At 41.3% G+C, this 24,778-nt stretch overlaps 1 protein-coding gene across 1 annotated transcript; it reads left to right on the top strand.

Moving 5' to 3' along the window:
• Positions 1-427: 427 nt before the first annotated feature.
• LOC311243026 (protein Wnt-8-like) lies at positions 428-19,339 on the top strand (the record flags this gene model as incomplete). The annotated part of the gene is made up of 6 exons (XM_084332097.1): positions 428-588; positions 13,701-13,734; positions 13,853-13,991; positions 17,429-17,554; positions 17,683-17,825; positions 18,782-19,339. The coding sequence occupies 6 exons, from the start codon at positions 428-430 to the stop codon at positions 19,337-19,339; spliced, it is 1,161 nt and encodes a 386-aa protein (XP_084188223.1).
• Between the last annotated feature and the right edge of the window lie 5,439 nt (positions 19,340-24,778).

Genomic DNA, 24,778 nt, shown 5'->3' with positions numbered 1-24,778 from the left:
CGCTTTCACCGCTCAATGAAAGCAGCACTTCGGGCCAGCACTTCGGGCCAGCCTTACTGACAGCGGCTGGGTCGACCGGCTCCCGTGGGTCATGCTTGGTCTCAGGACGGCCCCCAAGGAAGACCTTCAGACCTCCTCGGCCGAGCTGGTTTACGGTCAGCCTCTGCGGGTGCCAGGGGATTTCATCCCTAACATTACTGCCCCCTGGTGTGCAGCCCAGCAGCGGACAGCACTTCTGGAGAAGGCTAAGGTATTCACACCGGTCCCCACCTCACAGCACGGCCTTCCCCGGTCGCACGTCCCTACAAGTCTGCAGTCAGCGGAATATGTTTTCATCCGTCACGATGCCCACCGGGACCCCTTGAAACCTCCATACGACGGTCCATTCCGTGTCCAGGAGGCTGGAGACAAGTACTTTGTTGTGGACATGGGCGGGAAGCTGGAACACATTTCCATAGACCGCCTTAAACCGGCTCATGTGGACTTGGGCAAACCTGTTGGACTGGCCCAGCCCCCACGGCGGGGACGACCCCCTACCCTGCCCTGTCTTCCGAGTAAGGCCCACGAGACCCCCTTGCCACCTATCCTGTGCCCGAGTGGCCGTAGGGCCCTTAAGGTTTTCCCTACAGCGGCGCCGGCCGCTACAGGGGTCAGGCGGAGCCGTTATGGCAGAGTTCTCCGCCCTCCTGTTCATTGACTTCTTTTGTTATGATGAATTCTGGGGGGACGTATGTAGTGGGTGCTATGGACATAATTCACCATTAGATTGTTTTGATGTATTGATGGGGCACTGTCACTTTAATGAGGTTGGTTTTGGGGGTTGGGCTTAGAGAAGACGCACTGGTGGAATGTCATTGATAAAATGTTTGGTGACGAGGAGCTGTCAGAGTTTAGCACGGCATAGATCTGACAGCTGTCACTTGTGCCAAAAGGATAATAAATGACACACTACTTGGTGTTGTCGCAAGATAGAAATTGTGCGTCTCTCCTTTCCGACGATTTCTACACTATAAAAATACTAAATATAAATAAATAAAATAATAATAAATATACTAAACTTTTTTTCAGAAGTTATATTCTAATATTGTTCTATTATAGTCAGAAAACATTATTATCTATGGGTTTCACATTTAGTATATTATGATTGAACAACCTCATTTTCATCTTAAAAATAAGGGACATGGGCGGTCAGGTGGCATAGCGAGATTGCGCTCGTCACCAACGCAGGAGATGCTGGGTTCGAGCCCAGCTCTCGCCGTTGCTACCAGCTTGGCTGGTCGTTCATACTAATACAATTGGCAGTATTAGGGGGCAGGGACGCGGGAAGTAGGGGTGCGGCGGGGGCTGCAGCACCCCCTGCTGGCGGGGAGTGTAACTGCAACTGCAAGGTTGTTTTGGCTTTTATTCCCTTGTAACCGAGGCTACTCAATGTCACAGAGCGGAGCGGCACTGCAGATTTACACTACTCTTGGAATTCATTGCCAGATCCTCATAGGGGTGCTGTCTCGATAATGCAGTGTTACTAACAGCGTGTAGCCGACGCATGAACCGGTTGGGATTCGAATAGACGCGGCCTGGAAGCGCCAACGCTTAACTGGAAATCCGTTGGTAAAAAAATAGACGCAGCCTGGAATAGTTTTGGGACGCTGAATTTGCAGTAAAGGAATATATATGCGGTTTCCCTGGCGTGAACAAGCCAGCAGAACTATCCGAGCCCCCGGGAGGGTGGTCGAAGACCTTTTGCATGTCGGCGATCATGTATGCGGGGAACAAATTGCAGAGGGAGGGCGCAACAGGCTGTGATGTGTGCATCAAAACGGTTACATTGTTTGAGAGAGCGTGGAGTTGGGCCGTGGTCTCCTCTAGTGAACGAGAGTGTTGGTTTACCAGAGTGGTAAACCTATGACGTTATTATTATATCACTTATCTCAGCACCCCCTCATAACACGTTTCAGACCCTGTTGAACTATCGCTCTAGCCTCTGACTCAATAGTATCCATCTGCAGAACGTCAGCCTCAACAATCTCAGGCCCCACCCACGCTGAATGTGATTTGACCAAAGCAGAGTATACACACAGACAGTGGAGCTGTTTGCAGATAACGAGCATTTTGACGTGTTGCGTGGTGGCGATGTCTCGCAGACAATACAACTACAAGTATAATTATATAATATATATATTTTATAAAAAAAATAAAAATAAAAAGTATATATAAACAATTTTTTTTTATCAAAAACGATCTATATCTCAGCACCCCCAGTTCCCGCGGACTTCCCACGTCCCTGTGGGAAGCTGGTGGGTGGGAATCTGGCGCTGTGGACAGCGACGCCTACAGGTCAGGTCTCGGCGCTTGCTCAGCCGGGGCAGGACTTGGTGGAGATAGCGTGCCCTCCCACGTGTTACACTTCACCAATGATAAATCTGTCCTTACTAAACTATTTCAGTATCTACTTGACGAACATGTTGTACCTCGGTCATGGAAATTGTCTACAATCATCCATGTACCTAAAAAGGCTGCAGCCTCCTTTGATTTCAGGCCAGTTGCTCTGACCAGTATTCTGAGCAAGTGTATGGAGCGCAGTGGCGTCGCGTGGGTAAAATAACAGGGGATGCCAAAAAATAATAATTCAAAAAAATGTATTCAATATTTTTATTAATATTTTTCTTTCTTTTTTTTCTTTTTTTTTCTATTTAAGTCAAGCAGTCACCATGTACACTACAGAAGGGGTTGGCAATAGGCGGCCCGCGGGCCGAAATTGGCCCGCCAGCAATAATATATGGCCCCTCAGATTATTAAAAGAAAATTAAAAAATTTAAATAAAGTTTTGTTTTAATTATATAGCTATAATGTCCAAATAGAGAAACGACCACCACCTAAATAATGCTTATTATTAGGGCTGTCAGTTTATCGCATTAATTCGATTAATTAATTACACAGCAAATTATCGCGTTACGAAAATTAACTCAAAATTAATTACAAAAAAATACGTTTTTTTCTTTTTTTTACCTTTTTTTTAATCTCATTCATTCCATAAGAACGTAGAATATACATTTACAGACTTTTTTTTTATATGGTCCATTTGCATGTTCTTGGTATCTGATTCTAGGGACATCTATGGATCTCAGGGAATGTATTCCCAGTGTCAGAAATACTGTGTCTGTTACTAGGCTTGAGTAAATTGTAATGAACCAAATGAGAATATCAATTAAATAAAAATGTTTATCTTTGACTGTGAATAACACTGCTCAAATTGACCAGACCTGAAAAATCTAAGCAAATTAATAGATGGAAGATGATTAAACAGAAGGTTTTGTAGATACAGTACTGAATTCTGCCATCCGGACACATGTAATTTGAAATATGATTATAGAATATAGAATATCAGGCTTAAAATGGTTATGCGATTAAAATGCGATTAATTAGATTAATTAATTACAAATCCTGTAATTAATTAGATTAATTTTTTTAATCACCTGACAGCACTACTTATTATACTTTGTTTTATCCATGTTGAGAGAGTGAATAACAGGTAGGCAGCGAGGTGCAATGTAGCGCTTGCTCACCAGCGCCTGGTGCTGAAATAACAAACAAGCAGTGTGGTGTGAAATTAAAACACCAGTTCAGTAAGTCATTCAAACTTCATCTTTACTTATATATGACTGACGGCACCACACATGTGAACAGTAACAATGCAATTAAACTGAAGTCAAATCAGAGCAAAAAAAGCTGAATCTGCTTCAAGAAGATGCGCTATAAGGAATTACAAGAGACATTTATTAACTAAATAAAACATACAATTAGGCTTTTAACCCTCTAAAGCCGGGCGCAACACTAGACATGTTTTGTAAAACATTGAATATCTTTGGATTTGTTTGTGATAAAGACTGGCTTTATTGTATCGGAATCGATTGTCATCTAAAAATGTTGTGCATCTCTCAGAGAATGTGCGGATGTAAAGCATAGAATCTTGAAATATCTAGATTGGTTGTTTTCCCTGGACTGCATCTAATCCGCTATCCATTTATCACATATCTATGTCTGTCACTATAGCCAATGGAAATGCTAGAAATGGTCACGTGGACTGGGAGAACCAATGGAAAATTCATATTGTTTCTCAATAGTCCAGTGCGCTCCACAGAAAGGGCTGTCAGATAGACGCATTGGTTGCACGTAATGTAAGATAGCCGATAAGAGAGAGGCGCTTGTCTCTGGTTTTATAATAAAATGGCAAACAGACAAAGGTATAATGTTCAGTGCAAATGTGTATGTCGTTTACAGTTTATTATGCCACCTATGCAGCTCGTTTATTTTGTCCATTCTCTGCCTCTGCCACAAATGTATGTCTTAGTTATAAGGTGGTCTGTCACAGAGTTAAAATGTTTTCACTATCAATATATTAAATTAGCCATTGTTTTTGTTGTCCGGCCCCCCATACAATGGCTTGGAAAAAAATTGGCCCTTGGCCAAACCTAATTGCCTACCCCTGCACTACAGTATGGCTCAGCAGCCAGTCAAACTTTATTTGTTATTTATTTAACAGATTGCAGAATGGGTACAATACAGTACGGCTCAATACACACAATTTTATAAGGGGATGCAGACCAGAGAAAGACGTTTGTCTTGTTTACATCAGGGTCCCCCATTTTCAATTCATAGTGACATTTATGACATACAAGACATCAAGACATTTATGGCATAGGGACATACACAACATACATGACATTTATGGCATAGGGAGTGGGACATACATGACATACAGGGGGGATCCTGATGGGGGACCCTGATGTAAACAAGACGAAAGTCTTTCTCACGGTCTGCATCCCCTTAACAATTGTATGTATTGAGCTGTACTGTACTGTACCCATTCTGCAATCTGTTAATAAACTTTTCAATCAATCAATCAATCAAGTATTTAGTACTGTTACATTTGTGACATATACGATATTCAAATATACAGTACTGTTACCCATAGATCCTGACAGAGTATATACATATGATGGGGAGGGGACTGTAGAATTGTTTGTTTTCATATTTAAGCCAAATAATATATATAATATATTTCTCCCTCCCTCGCTCTCTCTCTCCCTCTCTTTCTGAATATTACACACACACAACACAAATATATACACACACACACAGTGGCTGCCTGCAGGAGGGTCTGGTTTGATTATGAATCAGAGAGAGAGAGAGAGAGAGAGAGAGAGAGAGAGAGAGAGAGAGAGAGAGAGAGAGAGAGAGAGAGAGAGAGAGAGAGAGATATGGCCTGATATCGCCGTCGGAGCGTTTCTCAGCGTCTTGCAAGATATTGCTGACATGGCAGAACATACATGTATACAGTAGCCTGTGGCAGTACAGTATGACTCGGCGAGTCGGCGCCGCCGATAACACAGTATGATATGACACGGCAGAATATACAGTATGGCTCCACACACACACACACACACACACACACGCACACACAGCGGCATCACTTATGAAAAGTTATTAGGTTATTAGGTACTCACAGACAGTCACCATTGTTGCAGCTGACGCTGCGGCTGCAAAGTAAAGTCAAGCAACGTCCACAATCACAAAGTTATCCAAGTCCTGTGGGTATTCTCCTAAACTCTTCTGCAGCTGAGCGAATTTCAGGTCTCCTCAATGAATTAATCCGAGAGAGGAATCCGGATTTCAATCAATCAAACAATGCTGTTTGTTTAGACATTAAGACTCGCATAACGTTAGCTAGCTATCTCCGGGGTTCCCTCGTATTGTTTGTTGTTTTGATTCAAACATGGCCGCGAGGCATGTATATTTTCCCCAACACAGTTTCACTGAGGCGATGACGTCGTCACGTTTAGCTTTTAATGTGATTTGATTGGTCCATCGGTGGAAACGTTCTGGACCTGCCCCGCCTCCAGGGCGGCAATTGGGCAGAGGCTAGGCTGCTTAGTTTGCTGACAGCCCCATTTTAAGGTGTGGGCAGGGCTTTAGTAAGCTTGAATCTTATTGGCTAGTATTGGTTTTGGACTCCACATACATGAATCACATGCTGGAAGCTGGAGAAAGACACCCCTCCCCTCTGCCTCAGCTCTCCTCTGCTGCAGTGAGCACAGTGAGTCTGACAGTGTGTTAGAGAGAGTGAGAAGGAGAAGAGGGAGACATTTAAAAAAAAAATTATAACACAGATGAAAAATAATGATTTTTTATTATTATTGTAAACTATATATAATAAAAAATATATATAAATTTTTTTCATATTTCATATTAATCATATTAATTCATATTTTCATAATGGGGAGGCCTGGCTTCCGTTGGCTTCCATGAGGATTTGCCACTGATGGAGCGGGTTATAGTCAACCACCTGACAGCAGCCATAGGCAACTGTCTGGACCCACTCCAGTTTGCTTATAAACGTGGACGGGGCACTGGAGATGCAACACTTACATTAGTCAATTCAATTACTAAACATCTACAGCTGTCTAAAAGCTATGCAAGAGTTTTGTGTATAGATTTTAGCCCAGCATTTAATACAATGACAAGTTTCAAGTTTCTCAAGTTTCTTTAATAGTTGTCATACAGAAGTACAGAATACTTTTATACAAAATGCTTCTTACTGTTTCGCTCCAGAGACTGTGTTAGACAAGATAAGTAGTATAGCATGTAAAATAGAAGTAAAAATAGAGGTCACAGTGTTCAGTATAGACATATGTACAATGTTCAATGCAGAATAGAAGTAACTGAGTTACCATACAATATACAATATACTATGCAATGTACTAATATACAATATATAGTGCAGAGCAGAAATGGGATGAGGTACAATTTAGGTACAATTTACAGTAAGGTGTACGAGTTGTATCTTACTGCAAAGGCTCCTGGATATTGGTACTAATGGTGGACTTATATTGTGGATCAAAGACTTTCTCACTGATCGACCTCAGAAAGTCTCTGTTAATGGCACCTTGTCAGAGCAGACCGTTCTAAACACCTCAAGGTTGTGTTTTATCACGGATATTGTTTTCTATTTATACCAATGAGATGCAACTCAGAGATTCTACATTCCAGTTGTACAAATATGCTGATGATATGGCATTGATCGGGCTACTGCCGCTGCGGGAGGGTGACATCAAGAGTGAAGAGTCATATTGTAGGCATATTGGTGAGCTGATCGACTGGTGTACAGAGTAGACAGCACACTGGTCATAAATACTAAACCAAAGAGCTGACTATCAGCTGCAACAGTAGCCTGCTCCATACAAGCCAACCAGTTACAATAAACAGTCAGTCTGTAAAAGTGGTGGAACATTTTAAGTATTTAGGTACTTTCCTGGATGACACCATGAGCTTTGTAGCTAACACAGAGTACATCTTCAAGAAAGCTATGCAACGCTTGTATCTTCTATAAGAAAGTTGAACAGTTTTGCTGTAAGTAGGGATATTCTAGAGCTGGTATACAAAAGTCTTGTTGTTGATTGATTGATTGATTGATTGATTGATTGATTGATTGATTGATTGATTGATTGATTGATTGATTGATTGATTGATTGATTGAAAACTTTATTAACAGATTGCAGAATGGGTACAGTACAGTACAGCTCAATGCATACAATTGTTAAGGGGATGCAGACCAGAGAAAGACTTTTGTCTTGTTCAATTCATCATAACATATATGACACACACGACATACAGATAGACAGTACTGCTACATCTATACATTTATTACATACCAGATTTGCAAATACAGTACTGTTTGTGATACAAAAAGGGTCCAGAAAAGAGTGTATATACATTTGACGTAGAAACTGTACATTGGAGGAGTTGTAAGTGTTATAACGTTTGATCTCAACCTGGTATGGAAACCTTGGGGCCAAGAATAAGAACAAATAGGCAAGGATTGTTAACATGGCCAGTAAAGTTATAGGAAAACCACAAAGACAATTGCCTGAGTTATATGTACTCCTGAATGACAAGGCTCAGCTAATATTGTTGGATCCTTTGCATCCCCTTCATGGTGAGTTTGACAAGCTTCCATCTGGAAGGCACTATAGAGTTCCTCTAGCCCCAAAAAACATATTTAAGAAGTCTTTCATCCCACTTGCCATTGCCCTGATGAATTCTTAGATTTAAATGTTAACCATGTTAGGTACCTGAAGCTCTGTCCCTGTTTTGTTGTTGTTGTTTCTCTTTTTGCCTATACAGTATTGTGCTGTTTTGGGTTTTTTTTGTGCCTGTGTGGTATTTGTATTGTGTTGTCTTGTGGATTGCAACCATGGTGAAGCCAAAGACAAATTTCCATGAAAGTGGACAAATAAAAATAGCTATCTATCATTATATCTATCTAGTTCCATATTGGAACATTCTAAACGTCTAATATTTCAATGGTAATCAATATGAATTATGATCATGATTGATAATCTCGGGGTGATGGCCAAGGTTGCAGTAACTGTTCCCCACATTGGTTACATTGAGGTCATGGATCACCATGTCATGTTCTATAGTTCATTGCTGGGTTAAGTATACTTCTATTCTATTCACATTATGCTTACTATGTATCTATTCTATATATTACTACATATATTCGTATTACATGTATCTATTGGTCCTATGTCCACCCACCACAAACACGCAAACTGTCTAACGCCTGTCCCGTCTCCCTGTCTCTCTGTGAGTGGATGTCTTGTGGTGATTATGGCCAAGGTGGTGGATGTCTTGTGGTGATGGCCAAGAGGATGCAATCCTCTCTACGTCGCCCCCATACTTCAAATGGATCAGAACGGAACACATACTCATGTGCAAACGGAATATGACTGATTTTTTTTTTTAGCTCAGAGCCTTGACATTTAGCCTTTATCCTATTTTCATAGCGCTCGTTTCCCTATATGCTTTTTCTTTTGTTGTTGTTGTTCTTAGCTCTATTCTATTTAAATCTTTCAAAAATGTTCTTATGTACCAGTTGCTATTCCATGTACATATTAGTGTTTTATTACACTTATATGTACATACATGGCAACATATTCTGCCTGTTTTATTCTCCCTGCATCGATCATCAGCAACACTACTATCACCGACATCTAAGTGGTGCTTTTTCCTATTATTGCTAAGTTTTTAGTGAGTTTTTCCTTACCTTCGCTGGGGTATGTTGCATTTATTTATTTTACATTTATTTTGTATTTCATGGTGGGTTTTTTGTTCTTGATTTATTGTGATGTTTCTTCTTGACTTGTTGCCCATGGGGACATTAACTTGTGATTTGGGGCTTTAAAAATCTATTTGATTTGATTACACATCTCTAAAGAAATAATATGATCACGTTATCCAAATTAAAGGGGGCACTTCACCAAAAAACAATGCTGATTTATTTTGCACATAATCTCACACACATCCATAAAATCTAAACAGTTTTGCACATTAATTTAGTTTGACCATTATTGAGAGTATATACGAGTTTGAATATGGCCCCCAATGACGTCGTCTCTGCCACTTTATGAATATCACAAAAGAATATCAACAATTATAAAAAAGGGAAGAAGGATCAAGCATGAAGATAAGTATCTCAGAGGCAATATTTTAATGTATTTATAATAAAACACAAGATAGTTGTGCTGATAATGATAAGGATATTATGCACTCACTCACATTGCCAAAAGAAAGTATTTACTATAGAATTACAGAATGACTGCCCCATAATGGCCCCCAAACAGCATTGCCAACTCAACAGACCCTCGTTAAATTAAACCTCGTGATTAAACCACTCATGGTCGTTATATATAGATCACGGGAACGATTGTATAGAAAAAGTCCTCATTCAGTCCACGAGTGGTGCTTGTTTGGAGTTGATGTATCCAGTAAAGTACTGCGGTCAATTGGCGCACTCGAAAAACAGGAGCGGCTGGTTTGACCATGCACGCAAAAGTGAAAGACGGCTCACTTGACGCAGTAGAAAAGTTCTCGTTGGAGGAGACGTACGTCTTTCTACTTTCCGTCTTTGTGGGAGAACTCTATGCCTGTATAACGGAAAGAGCCACCGGATGTTTTGCTTTATTAAAATGCAACAGGGCTGTTGTCGTCACCTGTGCGTAAACTGCATGCGTATTGGCACTGGCGCCCTGCTATGCGGGTCTCTAAAACGCTCTACGTCTCGACTGCATAAACCAGTCCACTGGTTTTCACTTATATTTTGATGGCTTTACTATACCGTTGCGTGCAGTGGTAAAGTTACATTGCATACATGTTGCATCTGAAATCACCTCAGTTAATCTAGAAAGAGTGGACAACCATGTCGCCTATGTTGGAGGCTCGTCTGATCATATCTGGGGATTTGGAAATGGTACCCAAAGATGGAAAAGAGACGTGCGTGTAGGAATGGGAAGCATTAAGAGATGTGTGGTGTGTGTGGAACATGCAACAACTTGACAGTCCACCTAATTGAATGCGCATTTCTGGATGAAAACACACGACCCGTTTTCTAATAAACTGGCAACATGTTAATAGACTATTTCAGCGCAAGCGCACGCACTCTCTAGTCACCTGTCTGGCTGACTGACACGCGGAGACGCTGGCGTCGCCCAGCCTGTCACCTCTTGTCAAACCTGTCAAATCTATCACCTCCTAACCATTTATTGCTCTATTTATCTCACCCGGCACCGCCATAAATCACCCATCAACGTAATCGTGGACAGCTTAATGTGTCTGAAATGCCCGTTAGAACTATTTAATTAAAGCGCATTTTACGCGTGTTAGTTTAAGCATAAGGATGTCTTCGTGTCTTGACTCCTCCACGGGAAGCCGCGGATTGAGCTCAATACACATCACACTCACACAGTAGGTCCTATCGACCTCTTTATGTATGTGTATTACTGTACATAATAATAATAATACAACAATACATCTGATTACAGTAGTACTCATTTATATATTGTATATCCAGTTTAATCACCTGTATTGTATATTACTATTGCACTTTATATAATACATTTGCACTCTTTGGATGTCACATTTTGTTGTATTATATTATGTGCTGTATGATGACAATACATTTCAATCGAATCGAATGTAAGTCAGTATAGTCGATTGAAATCTTTTGAAATTGTATTTTGTCAACCGATGACAAATTCCCAACACGTCCTCGTATAACAGGCTATTTAAAAATGTCATCTTAAACGTGATGCGACATAGCGCTGGAGATAATTCAGCATGTTCAGTGAATACCATTATGGTGCATTATTAATATAAAAAGTATAGTTATAATTACACCGATTAAACGGACGAATAGCTCACGTCACGTGAGGCCATTTCTGCGTGACGGTTTCGATGGGACCTCTAAGCAGCCACGTAAAATCACGCCCAATATGACAGTCTATTGTCTGTGCGGTTATTAAGCCATAAACAGCTAATAAATCGCTAAAGCCACGGGATCTTTTGGATTAAGCGCCAGAGGTTGATTTTTAATTGGTCTTTATTCCTTCTCGAGTAGGTGTCGAGGGCTCCAGGTTTCAGAATGGAGCTGCTCGATATCTAATTAGGGGGGATTATCCTCACCTGCATCTGCCTCCATTGTGTGCCGCGCCTCGCCCAGTGGCCGGGCCATTGTTCCGCCGCCTGAGTGGAATGGTGTTTTAAGGGATTTGAGTGGATTACAGGGGATTTGACAAGTGTAAGCGATTTGATTTGAAACCATATGTAAAATATGAATATGGTTTCAAATCAAATCGCTTACACTTGTCAAATCCCCTGTAATCCACTCAAATCCCTTAAACCCCCATTAGCCTATGAGTTAACTTCTCTCCTATCAATTCAGATCCACTTGAATATGAAATGATAGAAACTATGCTGACGATGGCGGTTGATGACACACCGTGACATAGGCTATATGATTGTAAATCAGCAAAGTATATTTTTTTATATTTAAAAAATACGGGCCTGATTATGTAGTGATTAGTTCAGATTTCATATGGGCCTAATGAAGGATAAAACATGTGGAATAGCGTGTATCTGTGGTTACAAGGTCGCACACGTGATGGTGTCAAATTCGGCCTTCCGAGACATTATCTCTACTTGATGGTTACAAGGAGTGATAGCCTAATATTCTGTTTGTTTCGTTTGGTAATGCTATATCTGAGGCGTGGTTTTGAGACACCTTGCTTAATCTATTCCAAGGCATGGAGAACCTATTTGCTTTGGGCCTATACCTTTATGGTCAAACGGCTGCACCACCATCATTTACAACATGATAACCCCCAAAGGACAGCCTATAGGCAATGTATAGATAACAAATACACATATATATATATATACATATATATATATATTATTTATCAATCAATCATTTGTCTTGCATCACTCTTGTAAATTCCAGACATTTTCACACCGAGTCGTTTCCCAGGGAAACATCTATTATCCTATTATCACAGCGATGCCAACGTCGCCAGCGTGTGAGTCAGTATTTACATGTCTATATCGCCAGCCGCTGAAAGGCTTTATGGCCTTGTAGTCACCAGGCATTCCTTAGGATGCTGGTGTTATTTCCCAATGAACACTAACGTGGGCCAAAGCGACATGTCACACGGTGCCCGCCTGCTAGAACATCTCTCAAATGTATATTCTGAAGTGTGTTGTTTATACCCCACACGGATGATATTATAGATTAACCTGAGTTTGAGGGATGTAGCCCTCAAAAAACGTGAACTCTTTATTTGGGACATTCTGGTTTTAGATTAGATTAAAATGTATTTATCATACAGCACATCGATTTGGCATCCAACCAGAGTGCAAATGTAACAGTAATGTGCAATAGTAATATACAATGTATAGGTGATTAAAATATATACAAATGGATATATAGACATTTGTAGTGAATAGTGCTGTTCAGAGTTATTATGTACAGGTATCATGTGTCAGGCTATACTGGTCATCCCATTTCTCTACATTGTAAGGAATTCCAGCACAGACGTGGACATGGTTGTAGTATAGGCTAGTATAGTAGTATTAATATCTACGCATAATGATGATGATGCTAATAATAATAATAATAATAATAATAATAATAATAATAATAATAATAATAATAATAATAATAATAATAATAATAATAATAATAATAATAATAATAATAATAATAATAATAATAATAATAATAATAATAATAATAATAATAATAATAATAATATTCACATAATATATTTTAGTCATTTGGATTAATTCCAGTTCGTGGGAAAAGTGTAAAGGGAAAAGTGTAAAGCCTGGGAACAGCAGGTGAATGAATGAGGGGCTATTTAACAGTGTCTGCGTCGATTCTTTGAAGTGCAGTTATGCACCGACGTCTCCCATTCGTCTATAGAGACACGGCAATCAATGCCCTCGTTGGCGCATTTTCACAGTGAAACGTTACCAGCGGGACAAATCTGAGACAACGACAGTATAAAAATGTCATCAGTCCACCGTCTCTCCACCGGTTCAGTAGCCTTCTTCACTCTTCGGATATTACAACGTGGAAGCCTTCATTTGGAATAGAATTCGACACACCGGTGCCATGGGACCTTATCATCTCCTGACGACATGGGCGCTGCTGTTCACATGCTGTTCGTTTACATCGGCTTGGTATGTCACTTGGCTGGCTCTCGTCCATATCGCGTAAAATGTCAAAATATAGGATTATAGGCGAATTCGGAGTTAAATGTGCTTGATTTAACACGCTCTTGTCTCGTGTTTCCTCTCTATAGGTCGGTGAATAACTTCCTCATGACCGGACCAAAGGTAAGATGATGTTCATGGTAGCCTAGCCTAGGAAACCCAATGATATTAATATGTGTATGCAGCGTGTTGTAAATGCAAATCCTGTTGAATAACAGTGTAATTTATTTTCTCTCCGAAGGCCTTTCTGACCTACACCAGCAGCGTTCAAGTGGGCGCACAGAGTGGCATGCAGGAGTGTAAACACCAGTTCGCCTGGGACAGGTGGAACTGCCCGGAGAGCACGCTCAAGTTATCCACCCACAGCGGGCTCCGCAGCGGTGAGAATATATAACATTATATAATAATATCCTACGAATGTCAAAACGTGCCGAACATATGATCTAAACCCGTATATTACACCATTACGCACAGCTTGCAAACCTTTTACGCACACAAATCTATCTTAGAGAGTCTAATAATAAGTAGACCAACTATTTAGTGTAAAACGTGACGTCTGTGAAACAAATGTGGGTTGTTTTCTTCGAAATTAATTTCCTAAATGTTTGTTTTCTTCTTCTAATTTTAGCCACGAGGGAGACGTCTTTCGTCCACGCCATCAGCGCAGCGGGGGTGATGTACACACTAACCAAGAACTGCAGTATGGGAGACTTCGAGAACTGCGGCTGTGATGACTCCAAAATTGGACAGACGGGTACGTGGTTATGGAATTTACCAATAGAGCTCGTCCCTAATTGGGGAAACGGTGTATCAGATGCAAAGTTTTACGCACAGACCTATAATACGCCTAATGAAAACCCATTATACGCACGAACCATTGTCTATAATATAAATGCACACGTGGATACGTGTGGGCCTATACTGTTTATAATGAACGTTCCAATCCAAACCATAACTGAGATGTCATGACTCCGTATAGGTGGCAAGGGCTGGATCTGGGGCGGCTGTAGTGACAACATCGCGTTTGGAGAGAAGATCTCCAAGCAGTTTGTGGACGCGTTGGAAAATGGCCACGACTCACGTGCAGCTGTCAACCTGCACAACAACGAGGCAGGCAGACTGGTGAGATATAATTATTAACCTTGACATTAAAGCAACGCAAGTGTATTACAGCTTTGGTTAGAATAAGATTCACACTTGAGGCGTGCGAGGACAACTTAATATCGGTTGAGAGAACTAACTCTTCTCAATCCCCCTGACAGGCGATCAAAGCGACCATGAGGAAGGCGTGCAAGTGTCACGGTGTGTCCGGGAGCTGCAGCATCCAGACCTGCTGGATGCAGGTGTCCGACTTCCGAGACGTGGGCAACTACCTGAAGGCCAAGCACGAGCAGGCCCAGAAGCTGGAGCTGGACAAGAGGCGCATGAGGGCCGGGAACAGCGCGGACAATCGAGGTGCCATCGCGGACGCTCTGAGCAGCATCCCGCGGACGGCGCTCATCTATCTGGAGGACTCCCCGAACTACTGCGTCAAGAACCACAGCATGGGCTTCCACGGCACCGAGGGCCGCGAGTGTCTCCAGGGAGGCAAGAATGCGTCTAATTGGGAGGGCCGGAGCTGCCGGAGGCTGTGCCACAAATGCGGCTTGAAGGTGGAGGAGAGGCGCATCGAGGTGGTCAGCAGCTGCAACTGCAAATTCCACTGGTGCTGCACGGTGAAGTGTCAGCGGTGCACGCAGGTCGTGACCAAGTACTACTGCGCGCGCAAGGGGAAGGGACGAAGGCCGCAGAATAAAACGAAGCGAAGGCACCGTGGACGCCGACAGTAACTGCCACTTGGCGGCCTGTGCGTAAAGACAATAATGCTATTTATAATTGCAGCAATGTGAATGTCTCTCTATGTAATCCCTGATTCAGGAATTATGCTTCTGTTTTTACCGAAATGACTATTGGCCTCTCGATGCTACATCAACTGAGTTTTTCAGTGCACTTTATGCAACGAGATTGAATTAGCATCCTCTCTAAAAAGTCACACCGTTTTATTCCTATATATACAGTACGCACACAATTCTCCATGATGCACGCTTTTTTGTTGAGCTTGTTTTTCTCTTATTGTCTGAAGATTGTCTAATATTTGATGTTAAATGTATTTTTGCTACATAATAAATAATCTTAATTATATGAACGCCTCGCTTCATGGTCTGATTTGACAAAAAGTGTGGATTGGCTGCAGGAGCTTTGAAATTGTGATCCGGTCATTTGTATATTGGTGCCGCGGTGCCGCGGTTCCCCGCCTCAGCGGGATCTCTGGATTAAGTCATTAAGAGACGCGGTGGTGTCATGTAGCCCGAGGGTGGAAAACAAACTGTCCCTAATGCCCCCCTTTGAAGTGCGCAAAGGCGTTTCCTAAACTCATCTGCCCAATGAGCTCCATCGGAGCTTGGAAAACAAAGAACAGGAGGAGGATTTGTTCGTCGTTCGGATAAAGGAGAAAGTTGTAGTATCACACAATCACACACTAGATCTCTTCCTTGCGGTAACGTTTTAAGGCTCAAACATGGGTTATTATTCGTTATTCTTTCTGCTGACACTGCTATCTGCTATTAACTTCAATGGTTTTACGGGGCATGCGTGGTAAGACTTTATTCTTAACATTTCATCCGTATGGATTTTGATAACTCTGTGGGCTAATTAATCATATATTCCCTTCTTCAACTCCTCAGGGTGGTAAACAACTTACTTATGACCGGACCCAAGGTAAACAATGAAATGATTATTCACCTTTTCCCCCTCTGTTGGCGTATTACTTTATGCATTGCTTTTATTCTGTCAAATATGCTAATTGTATGCCTATGTTCATTGTATGATATTGAAGCACTTTGAGCTGCATGTATGAAAGGTGCTATATAAATATAGTTATTATTATTATTATTATTATTATTATTATTATTATTATTATTATTATTATTATTATTATTATTATTATTATTATTATTATTATTATTATTATTATTATTATTATTATTATTACATTTCAAGTTTCAAGTTTCTTTAATAGTTGTCATACAGAAGTACAGAATACTTTTATACAAAATGCTTCTTACTGTTTCGCTCCAGAGACTGTGCAAGACAAGATAAGTATGAAATAAAATAGTATAGCATGTAAAATAGAAGTAAAAATAGAGGTCAGTGTTCAATACATACATAGGAACGACCACACAAACGTTTGAGTCATTTAATAATCCTACAGGGAATCGTATTTTAATAATAATTATGTCAAAGGCTAATTTTGTCCACTATATCTCCACGAACAGGCCTATCTGACCTACGCGAGCAGCGTGCAGGTGGGCGCGCAGGGCGGCATGGCGGAGTGCAAACACCAGTTCGCTTGGGAGAGATGGAACTGTCCGGACAGCGCGATCCAACTGAAAGAACTAAGAAGCGGTAGGCCTACACACATCTTTTGATTGATTGATTGATTGATTGATTGATTGATTGATTGATTGATTGATTGATTGATTGATTGATTGATTGATTGACAGATTGATGAATGGGTATAATACAGTATACGGCTCAAATGACCAGAGAAACACTTTCGTCTTGTTTACATCAGGGTCCCCCATTTTCAATTCATAATGAATGACTATCCGTTCTGTTAGACTCAATTATGATTAAATACACGTATACTTTCTATTCCATAACTTGAAACTATTCGACGCTTACAATTGATATAATTTGATCATGCGTGAAATTTGCTCTCCATGCATAAAAATGGTTTGGCTCAGTGCGTAAACAATACTTGACTCTCCATCCACAGCCACGAGAGAGACCTCGTTCGTCCACGCCATCAGCGCAGCAGGTGTCATGTATACTCTCACCAGGAACTGTAGCCTCGGGGACCTGGACAACTGCGGCTGCGACGTCTCCAAGAACGGGAAAATCGGTGAGAACAGAGACGTCTTGATGTTGATGCTGCTATATAGTTCATCCTGCATGGTTTCCGTGGAATATGGTTTACCTCTGCATGTTTGAAGCGCACGTGTTGTTGACAACCCGTGTGTCTGTGTGTAGGAGGACGTGGCTGGCTGTGGGGCGGCTGCAGTGATAACTTTGAATTCGGGGAGAGTATTTCCAAAGAGTATGTCGATGCTTTGGAGACCGGACAGGACTCCCGAGCTGCCGTCAACCTACACAACAACGAGGCGGGACGACTGGTGAGTGCATGCATTTGCTCATTAAGAATTACAATATGGTATTTCCATAACCTATAAATCCAAACAACATTTGTGAAGCCAGAAACTATAAGACTGTGATGCAGTGGCATCGTTTCAGTAAAAGCCAGGCAAGGAGGGAGGGTGTGATGTCATAGGAGCTGCTCCATTGACAATGAATGGGAGGCTGATTCTGTGGACCCACCCATGGCACAGTATTATGTTTGTTTTCTTGTTATACTCAAAATAAGCTTTATTCTATAGTTGCGTTCTCAGATCAGAAACAATTCCCCATACATTCAGAACATTCCTCTGTTAATTTAGTTAGGTAATTTAAATGAACTTGTATTGTGTATATATTTACTTTGACCTATGACACTGGTTGCACTGTGTCATAGGGCTTGGGACGCTGACTCAGATTTCTGGGGGCCTAGAGTCAGCGTTCTTATATGCCATCTGTCCCAATTATTTTGTCTATGTAGCAGCTCTATACTTGATGACATCACATATTTGAGTTGTAGCACACTTAATTCTTTCGATTGAGTTGTTCATGTTCCCTAACAGTTTGGACTGTCTTACCATAATAGGAATAACATGTAGGAATTCTTAAAATGGATGAGTTCCCCTTTAAAGCATGCAAGCCAATATTATGCATAGGTAATTTTCATTCATTCAACTGTATACATAATTCATGTTATACGCAACAAATTTGTGTCCACTTTCTAGTTATTGTCCATGTTGATTGAAATTGATTGATTGAACATTTTATTAACAGATTGCAGAATGGGTACAATACAGTACGGCTCAATACACACAATTGTTAAGGGGATGCAGACCTGAGAAAGACTTTCGTCTTGTTTACATCAGGGTCCCCCATTTTCATTGGAGGGCTCTGGAGGACCCCATTGTATCATACTAATGGACCCTAAAACCCAAATCTTGTTGTGTGTCCCGGGCAGGCTGTGAAGGCCACAATGAAGCGCGTCTGCAGGTGCCACGGCATGTCCGAGAGCTGCACCGTCCAAACCTGCTGGATGCAGCTCTCCGATTTCAGGGACATCGGCAACTACCTGAAGGTCAAGCACCACCAGGCCCAGAAATTCGAGCTGGAGAAGAGGCGGATGAGGGCGGGGAACAGCGCCGACATCCGAGGCGCCCTGGCGGATGCCTTCAGCACCATCCCGCGGGCGGCGCTCCTCTATCTGGAGGACTCTCCGGACTACTGCCGGAGGAACACCAGCCTGGGGCTGTACGGTACCGAGGGCCGGGAGTGCCTGCAGCACAGAGACGGGCTGACGCAGTGGGAGAGGCGGAGCTGCCGCCGGCTGTGCGGCGACTGTGGCCTGAGGGTGGAGGAGCGACGCATGGAGGTCGTCAGCAGCTGTAACTGTAAATTCCACTGGTGCTGCAGGGTGAAGTGCGAGGATTGTTCTCAGGTTGTGGTCAAACATCTGTGCACCAGGAGAGATGGCGCTCATGGACATGGCTACAGGAGGAGACACCGTGGACCTAAATAGCAGAGGTTATTTCCGATATTTTAAACGTATTTAATTACGTTAAGGCATTTTTATTGTCATTTGTATTTAGAAAATATACCCAAATACGGGCGGCTGATTGGCGCAGTGGGCAAGGCGCTCGCCTCTAACGCAGGACACGCTGGGTTCGAGCCCAGCTCTCGGCGTTGCTACCGGCTGGCCGGTCGTTCCTACTAACACAATTGGCAAGTGTTAGAGGGTGGGAAAGCCGGTGGGTGGGGATTTGACGTTGTGGACAGCGTCGGTTTGGTGACGGAAGCAGGAAGTGACGGGGGCAGCGTGAGCCTCCCACGCGTTACTCCTCGCCACTGAGAGTTCGAGCTGCTGCGGCGAAAAGATGCGACAGGCTGCCTCCTCGTGTACCGGAGGGGACACGTGATGCAAGGCTTCTGTCCTCACTACAACCGACCTGTGGGAGGCATAGTCTAGCAACGTTCAAGACCGGGGAGGGAAGAATTTGATACACGAAATTGGGATGGGAGAAAAATAGAAAATGGGGAGAAAAAGTGGATAAAAAATAAAAGAAGAAAATACCCAAATACTTCCTCTCAAAGATATAGTCAAGAAAAAAAATGAAAACAACTTTGTCAAGCCACTGGGATAGCTGTAATATTAAAGGGGCACTTCACCATAACACAATGTTGATTTATTTTCCACATACTCTCACACACATCCAAAAACTCCACATTAATTTAGTTTGACAGTTATTGAGAGTAAATTAGTTTTAATATGGCCACCAGTGATGTCATATGGGACCTTGAATCCTTGTGTTGTGTTAATTACAGCTCAATGAAATGAAATGTTTTTATCTACATTTCATTGAGCTGTAATCAATACAACATATTGATTCAATGTCTGCAATGTCATCACTGTTGGCCAATTTCCAACTAATTTACTCTCAATAACTGTCAAATGTGTGCAAAGCAGTTTAGAGTTTTTGGATGTGGGCGAGATTATGTGCAGAATGAATCAGCATTGTTCTTTGGTGAAGTGCCCCTTTAAGCTGAAGAGAATTTATATTAATTTAGAAAACAAGCAAACAAACTGATCACGTGGTTAAGGCCTGCTTTCAAACCAGCAGGATATCCTACTTACAGAGTTATTCACTGGTCAGACTGATCTCAGACCAGTGGAATAATAATAATAATGTAATAAGACACTTGATAGTTTAAAGTACTCACTGTTCCCAGTTTTCTCATTTGTTAATCTTTTTTTAATGGTAAAAACTGTAAAACAATGGGAGTTTGTTCATCAATGCTCAGAAATCCCTAATCAACATTTTGAGAAATTAGGCAGTCCACCAACTCATACCATGGATTAAACATGAGTCAATATTTATCTGATATTTGCACTTTTTCCATTCTGCTTCCTCACCATGTTTATTTTTGTTGTACTAATGTTGATCACATATTTATGTAGCCTACCATGTACTTGTTTTATATAATAAACTACTGTATATAACTTACTTTTACAATTTGTCCATTTTTCTTTTTAGTTTCATGCATAAATTCAGCATATATAAACCAAATGCACACATTCATTTAGTTTTAATATGTTCACCAGTTATGTCATCGGGGACATTCAATCATCCACCCTAATCCTATAAACCACAATTCACAAGAGATACAGTTTGGCATGTAGTAAAAAGTTGTTTCTATTAGAATACGAATAGGGTTTGGGAATACACTAAAAGGAGATTACATGGAGAACATGGTGTATTTGACACCCAGACAAGGTGTTGATCCAAACTCTACCTGGTAACACTTTGATGTCAAGGAGGCATCGATTGCATTCCGTGAGCAGAGAGAAGGAGGCCTTTGAAGGGGAGTTTTAAGGAAGCATTTCTGGTGGCAGTGAGGTGTTTGGCATGGTAATGTGCTGCTGCAGCTCTGTAACCTACACTCTTGTCACAGCCCAGAGGTCAACCCAACGCATGACAATAAATCAAAGCTGGGGGGATTAGGGGGTGGTTGTGGGGTGGTGGGGGCTGTAGGGCTGACGGTGTGTAACAGGAATGCATTTGTCTCCCTCTGAGTTCAATTATGAGTAGAAAAGGCATCACATTAATATCAACAGAGGGAAAACACTGAGTGACATTAATATCAACACCGTAAGAAACATAATGTAGTTTAGTTTTAGTTTTATTTGTCACATATAAGGTACATGTGTTTACATTATAGTGAAACATTGAATTGCATTAATATCATTGCTAACGGGTCAGACCCTTTAGTTGACTGGTTAGCACTGGCGCCTGTGGTCTGGTTCAATTCCCAGCGGCCCCCTGCACTACACTATGATGGAAAACACTGAGTCACATGAATATCAAAATTCAACACAGTAGGAAACATATGATGGAAAACATTGTATCACATCAATATAAACACAGTAAGAAATGTATGATGGAAAACAGTCACGTTAATATCAATACAGTAAGAATCATATGATGGAAAACACTGAATTACATTCATATCAACACAGTAGGAAACAGAGGTCTGGGGCAAGGAACTACAGCCGCCTGAACATCTATGGGGCACCGGTCGAGAGAGTGAACAATTTCAAGTATCTTGGAGTAACACACACATAGACAGTGTAGTCAAAAAGGCACGGCAGTGCGTCTACTTCCTTAGGCACCTAAGGGAGTTCAAAGTGAGTCAGAAGATCTTAAAGAACTTCTACTCATGTACAATAGAGAGCATCCTGACTGGTAAACATCACCTCCTGGTTTGGGAATAGTGCTGCACACGGTAGGGAAGTATAGGCTACTCGTATGATGATAAACATATTAATATCATCACAGTAGAAAACATATGGTGGAAAACACTGAAATACATTAAGATCAACACAGTAGGAAACATAAGACATAAAAACACTGAGTCACATTCATATCAACATACTGTAGTAAAAAACGTATGATGATAATGTGATAGAAATATTATCATGTCATTATAGATCTGTGTTGAAATACATATTCTATCTCTGATAGAATTTAATTCGATCAGTTTAATATGATCAACTAGTATACTAGCTACAGCTCAGACTAGGCTACAGAGCGGCACGGTGGTGTAGTGGTTAACACTGTCGCCTCACAGCAAGAAGGTCCAGGGTTCGATTCCCGCTTGGGGACCAGGTTTCCATGATGCCAGGTACCCAGGTTGGGTATCTCCCAGGCCTTTCTGTGTGGAGTTTGCATGTTCTCCCCGTGCTCGCAAGGGTTCCCCCCCGATAAGATAAACCCAATGGAAAAACATGCACAACAGATCGCTAACGCTGTGGCGTCCTTGATGAAGACGGACAGGAGCACTTGGATTGGTCCCCCGGGCGCGGCTCACGTTGACGCCCTATCTGCTCCCGGCTGCCCATGGGGGGAAGGACAACGTGATGGGAAAAGTGCAGAGAGACATTTCATCTGCGACTCAGTGCATGTGTGTGTTCCTGTGGGTCGCCCATCTCGCGTGTGTGTGTTAAAATATTTTATTTAACCCGCATTTCATTGTATACTTGTATGCAGTGAAAAAAATAATTCTCTTGACTTGACTTGACTTGACAGTCTAACAGTGTATCTTTAACAACGACCAAGGTTGAGGAGATGACATGGCCTTTTCTCCAGTTCTAGTGTGGAGCCATAACATAGGCTATAGAGCCGTCTTTGTTATTTCATTCTCTCACAGGCAATTATTTGTTTACCTTTCTGTCATATCTGGTATCTAATGTACGTCATTTCGATTATGTATTTAATCTAAGTTCTGACCAGAGCTCTTTGTCACTTTCTGGTCAGACGCTTGTGTGTCTCTGATGATAAACTGATCTCTGTGGAAGCAGAAATAAACCATGTTCTATATTTTTATACAAACTGACTCGATCTGAAATTCCTACAGCTTACTGTCATGGCTCATTTAAATATTCCACAACAATAAACTGTCACATTAGTATCAACACAGTAAGAAACGTATGATGGAAAACACTGAATTACATTAATATCAACACAGTAAGAAACATAATATGATGATAAACACAGAGTCACATTAATATCCACAGTAGAAAACGTATGATGATAAACAGAGTTACATTAATATCAACACAGTAGGAAACATATGATGGAAAACACTGAGTCATATCAACACAGTAGAAAACGTATGATGGAAAACACGGAGTCACATTAATATCCACACAGTAGAAAACGTATGATGGAAAACATAGTACATTTTACAGCAGCATGGTCTGTATTTGGATCCAAAGTTTAAAATGTACTCTTGTAAAGTCAAACACACAGATTCTCGTGAGAAGTTATTACATTATCAAGTATAGTACAAATCGTATATACTGTACGTCCTTTGAGGTCACTATTAAACACAGTGGTCTCTGTGTGAGTTATGTTGCACCTTACGAGAAATCCATCTTTCCTCCTCCGTAGCGACACCTAAGTGGCACATACTAACTAAGACTGGGGAAAGATAATGTTTCTCTGTTGCTGAAGACATTCAAAAGTTCCAGGGTCTCGAACAACAGATTGTTGTGTTGAGATCATTCACTCATCCTCCTCCTCTCTCCCCGACCCCCTGCATCTCCACAAGTCTTCCTCTCTGCTGGATATGCAATAAATCTGCCGCTGGGTCCTGGCTGAATGAGTAATGGGAGGGGGTCCAGAGCCTGAGGGAGAGGGGGTGGGGGTCTAACTGATAATAGTAAGAGGGGGGTAGGTCATCTATACCTTTTACAGACCGTTTACAGGGAAGTACTCTTGGAAAGTAGGCGCAATCGTGTTAGCTGATTAGTTATAATGATAGGATTTAGGTCTTTATTGGTCATAATTTTTTATAGATCATTCACGTCATACGATTTGTTAGGTTAGATTAGGTTTTATCAGAATCTCTTTGGTTTATGTCACTATTTGTATACAGAACCACAGTGTAGGCTACAAGCCTGTTTGAGGGTAGACCTCCGGGGTACCACATTTCAGTGACCTCATTTAAAAGTGCACTATGTCGTTTTGAGAGATACTTGTTTATTTTTGCAAGGCCTGCTACTATAATATAGGTATTTGAATTAGATTTCATCTAATATTATCCAAAATTCTAAGAAAAATCAAACAGAAAGCCTAGCAGATGCTTCTTTGAATAGTACATATATTTGTAAACAAAATATCTGTCCCTGCAATTGTAAGCAACAGTAGAATGGTAACTTTTCAGTGTACCAGTTTTTCCGTGAGCATTATTGTAATGTATATTTCATATACCATTGTATCTTTCCACAACTCGAGTTCTAGAAATCTCCCAAAACTGCATACTGCACCTTTAAGTGTTGACTGTTATTTGTGATGTAGACACAATGCAACTTATTTAAATGATTCTTTAGCAGTAACAACATGTATGAGCATGATTGCATATACAATCTGGCAACTGAACAAATTAAGAAAATCTGCTG

The sequence above is a fragment of the Notolepis coatsorum genome (assembly GCF_963971535.1).
Source record: "Notolepis coatsorum genome assembly, chromosome: 16".
Lineage (NCBI taxonomy): Eukaryota > Metazoa > Chordata > Actinopteri > Aulopiformes > Paralepididae > Notolepis > Notolepis coatsorum.
This window is presented reverse-complemented; position numbering and strand designations above follow the sequence as displayed.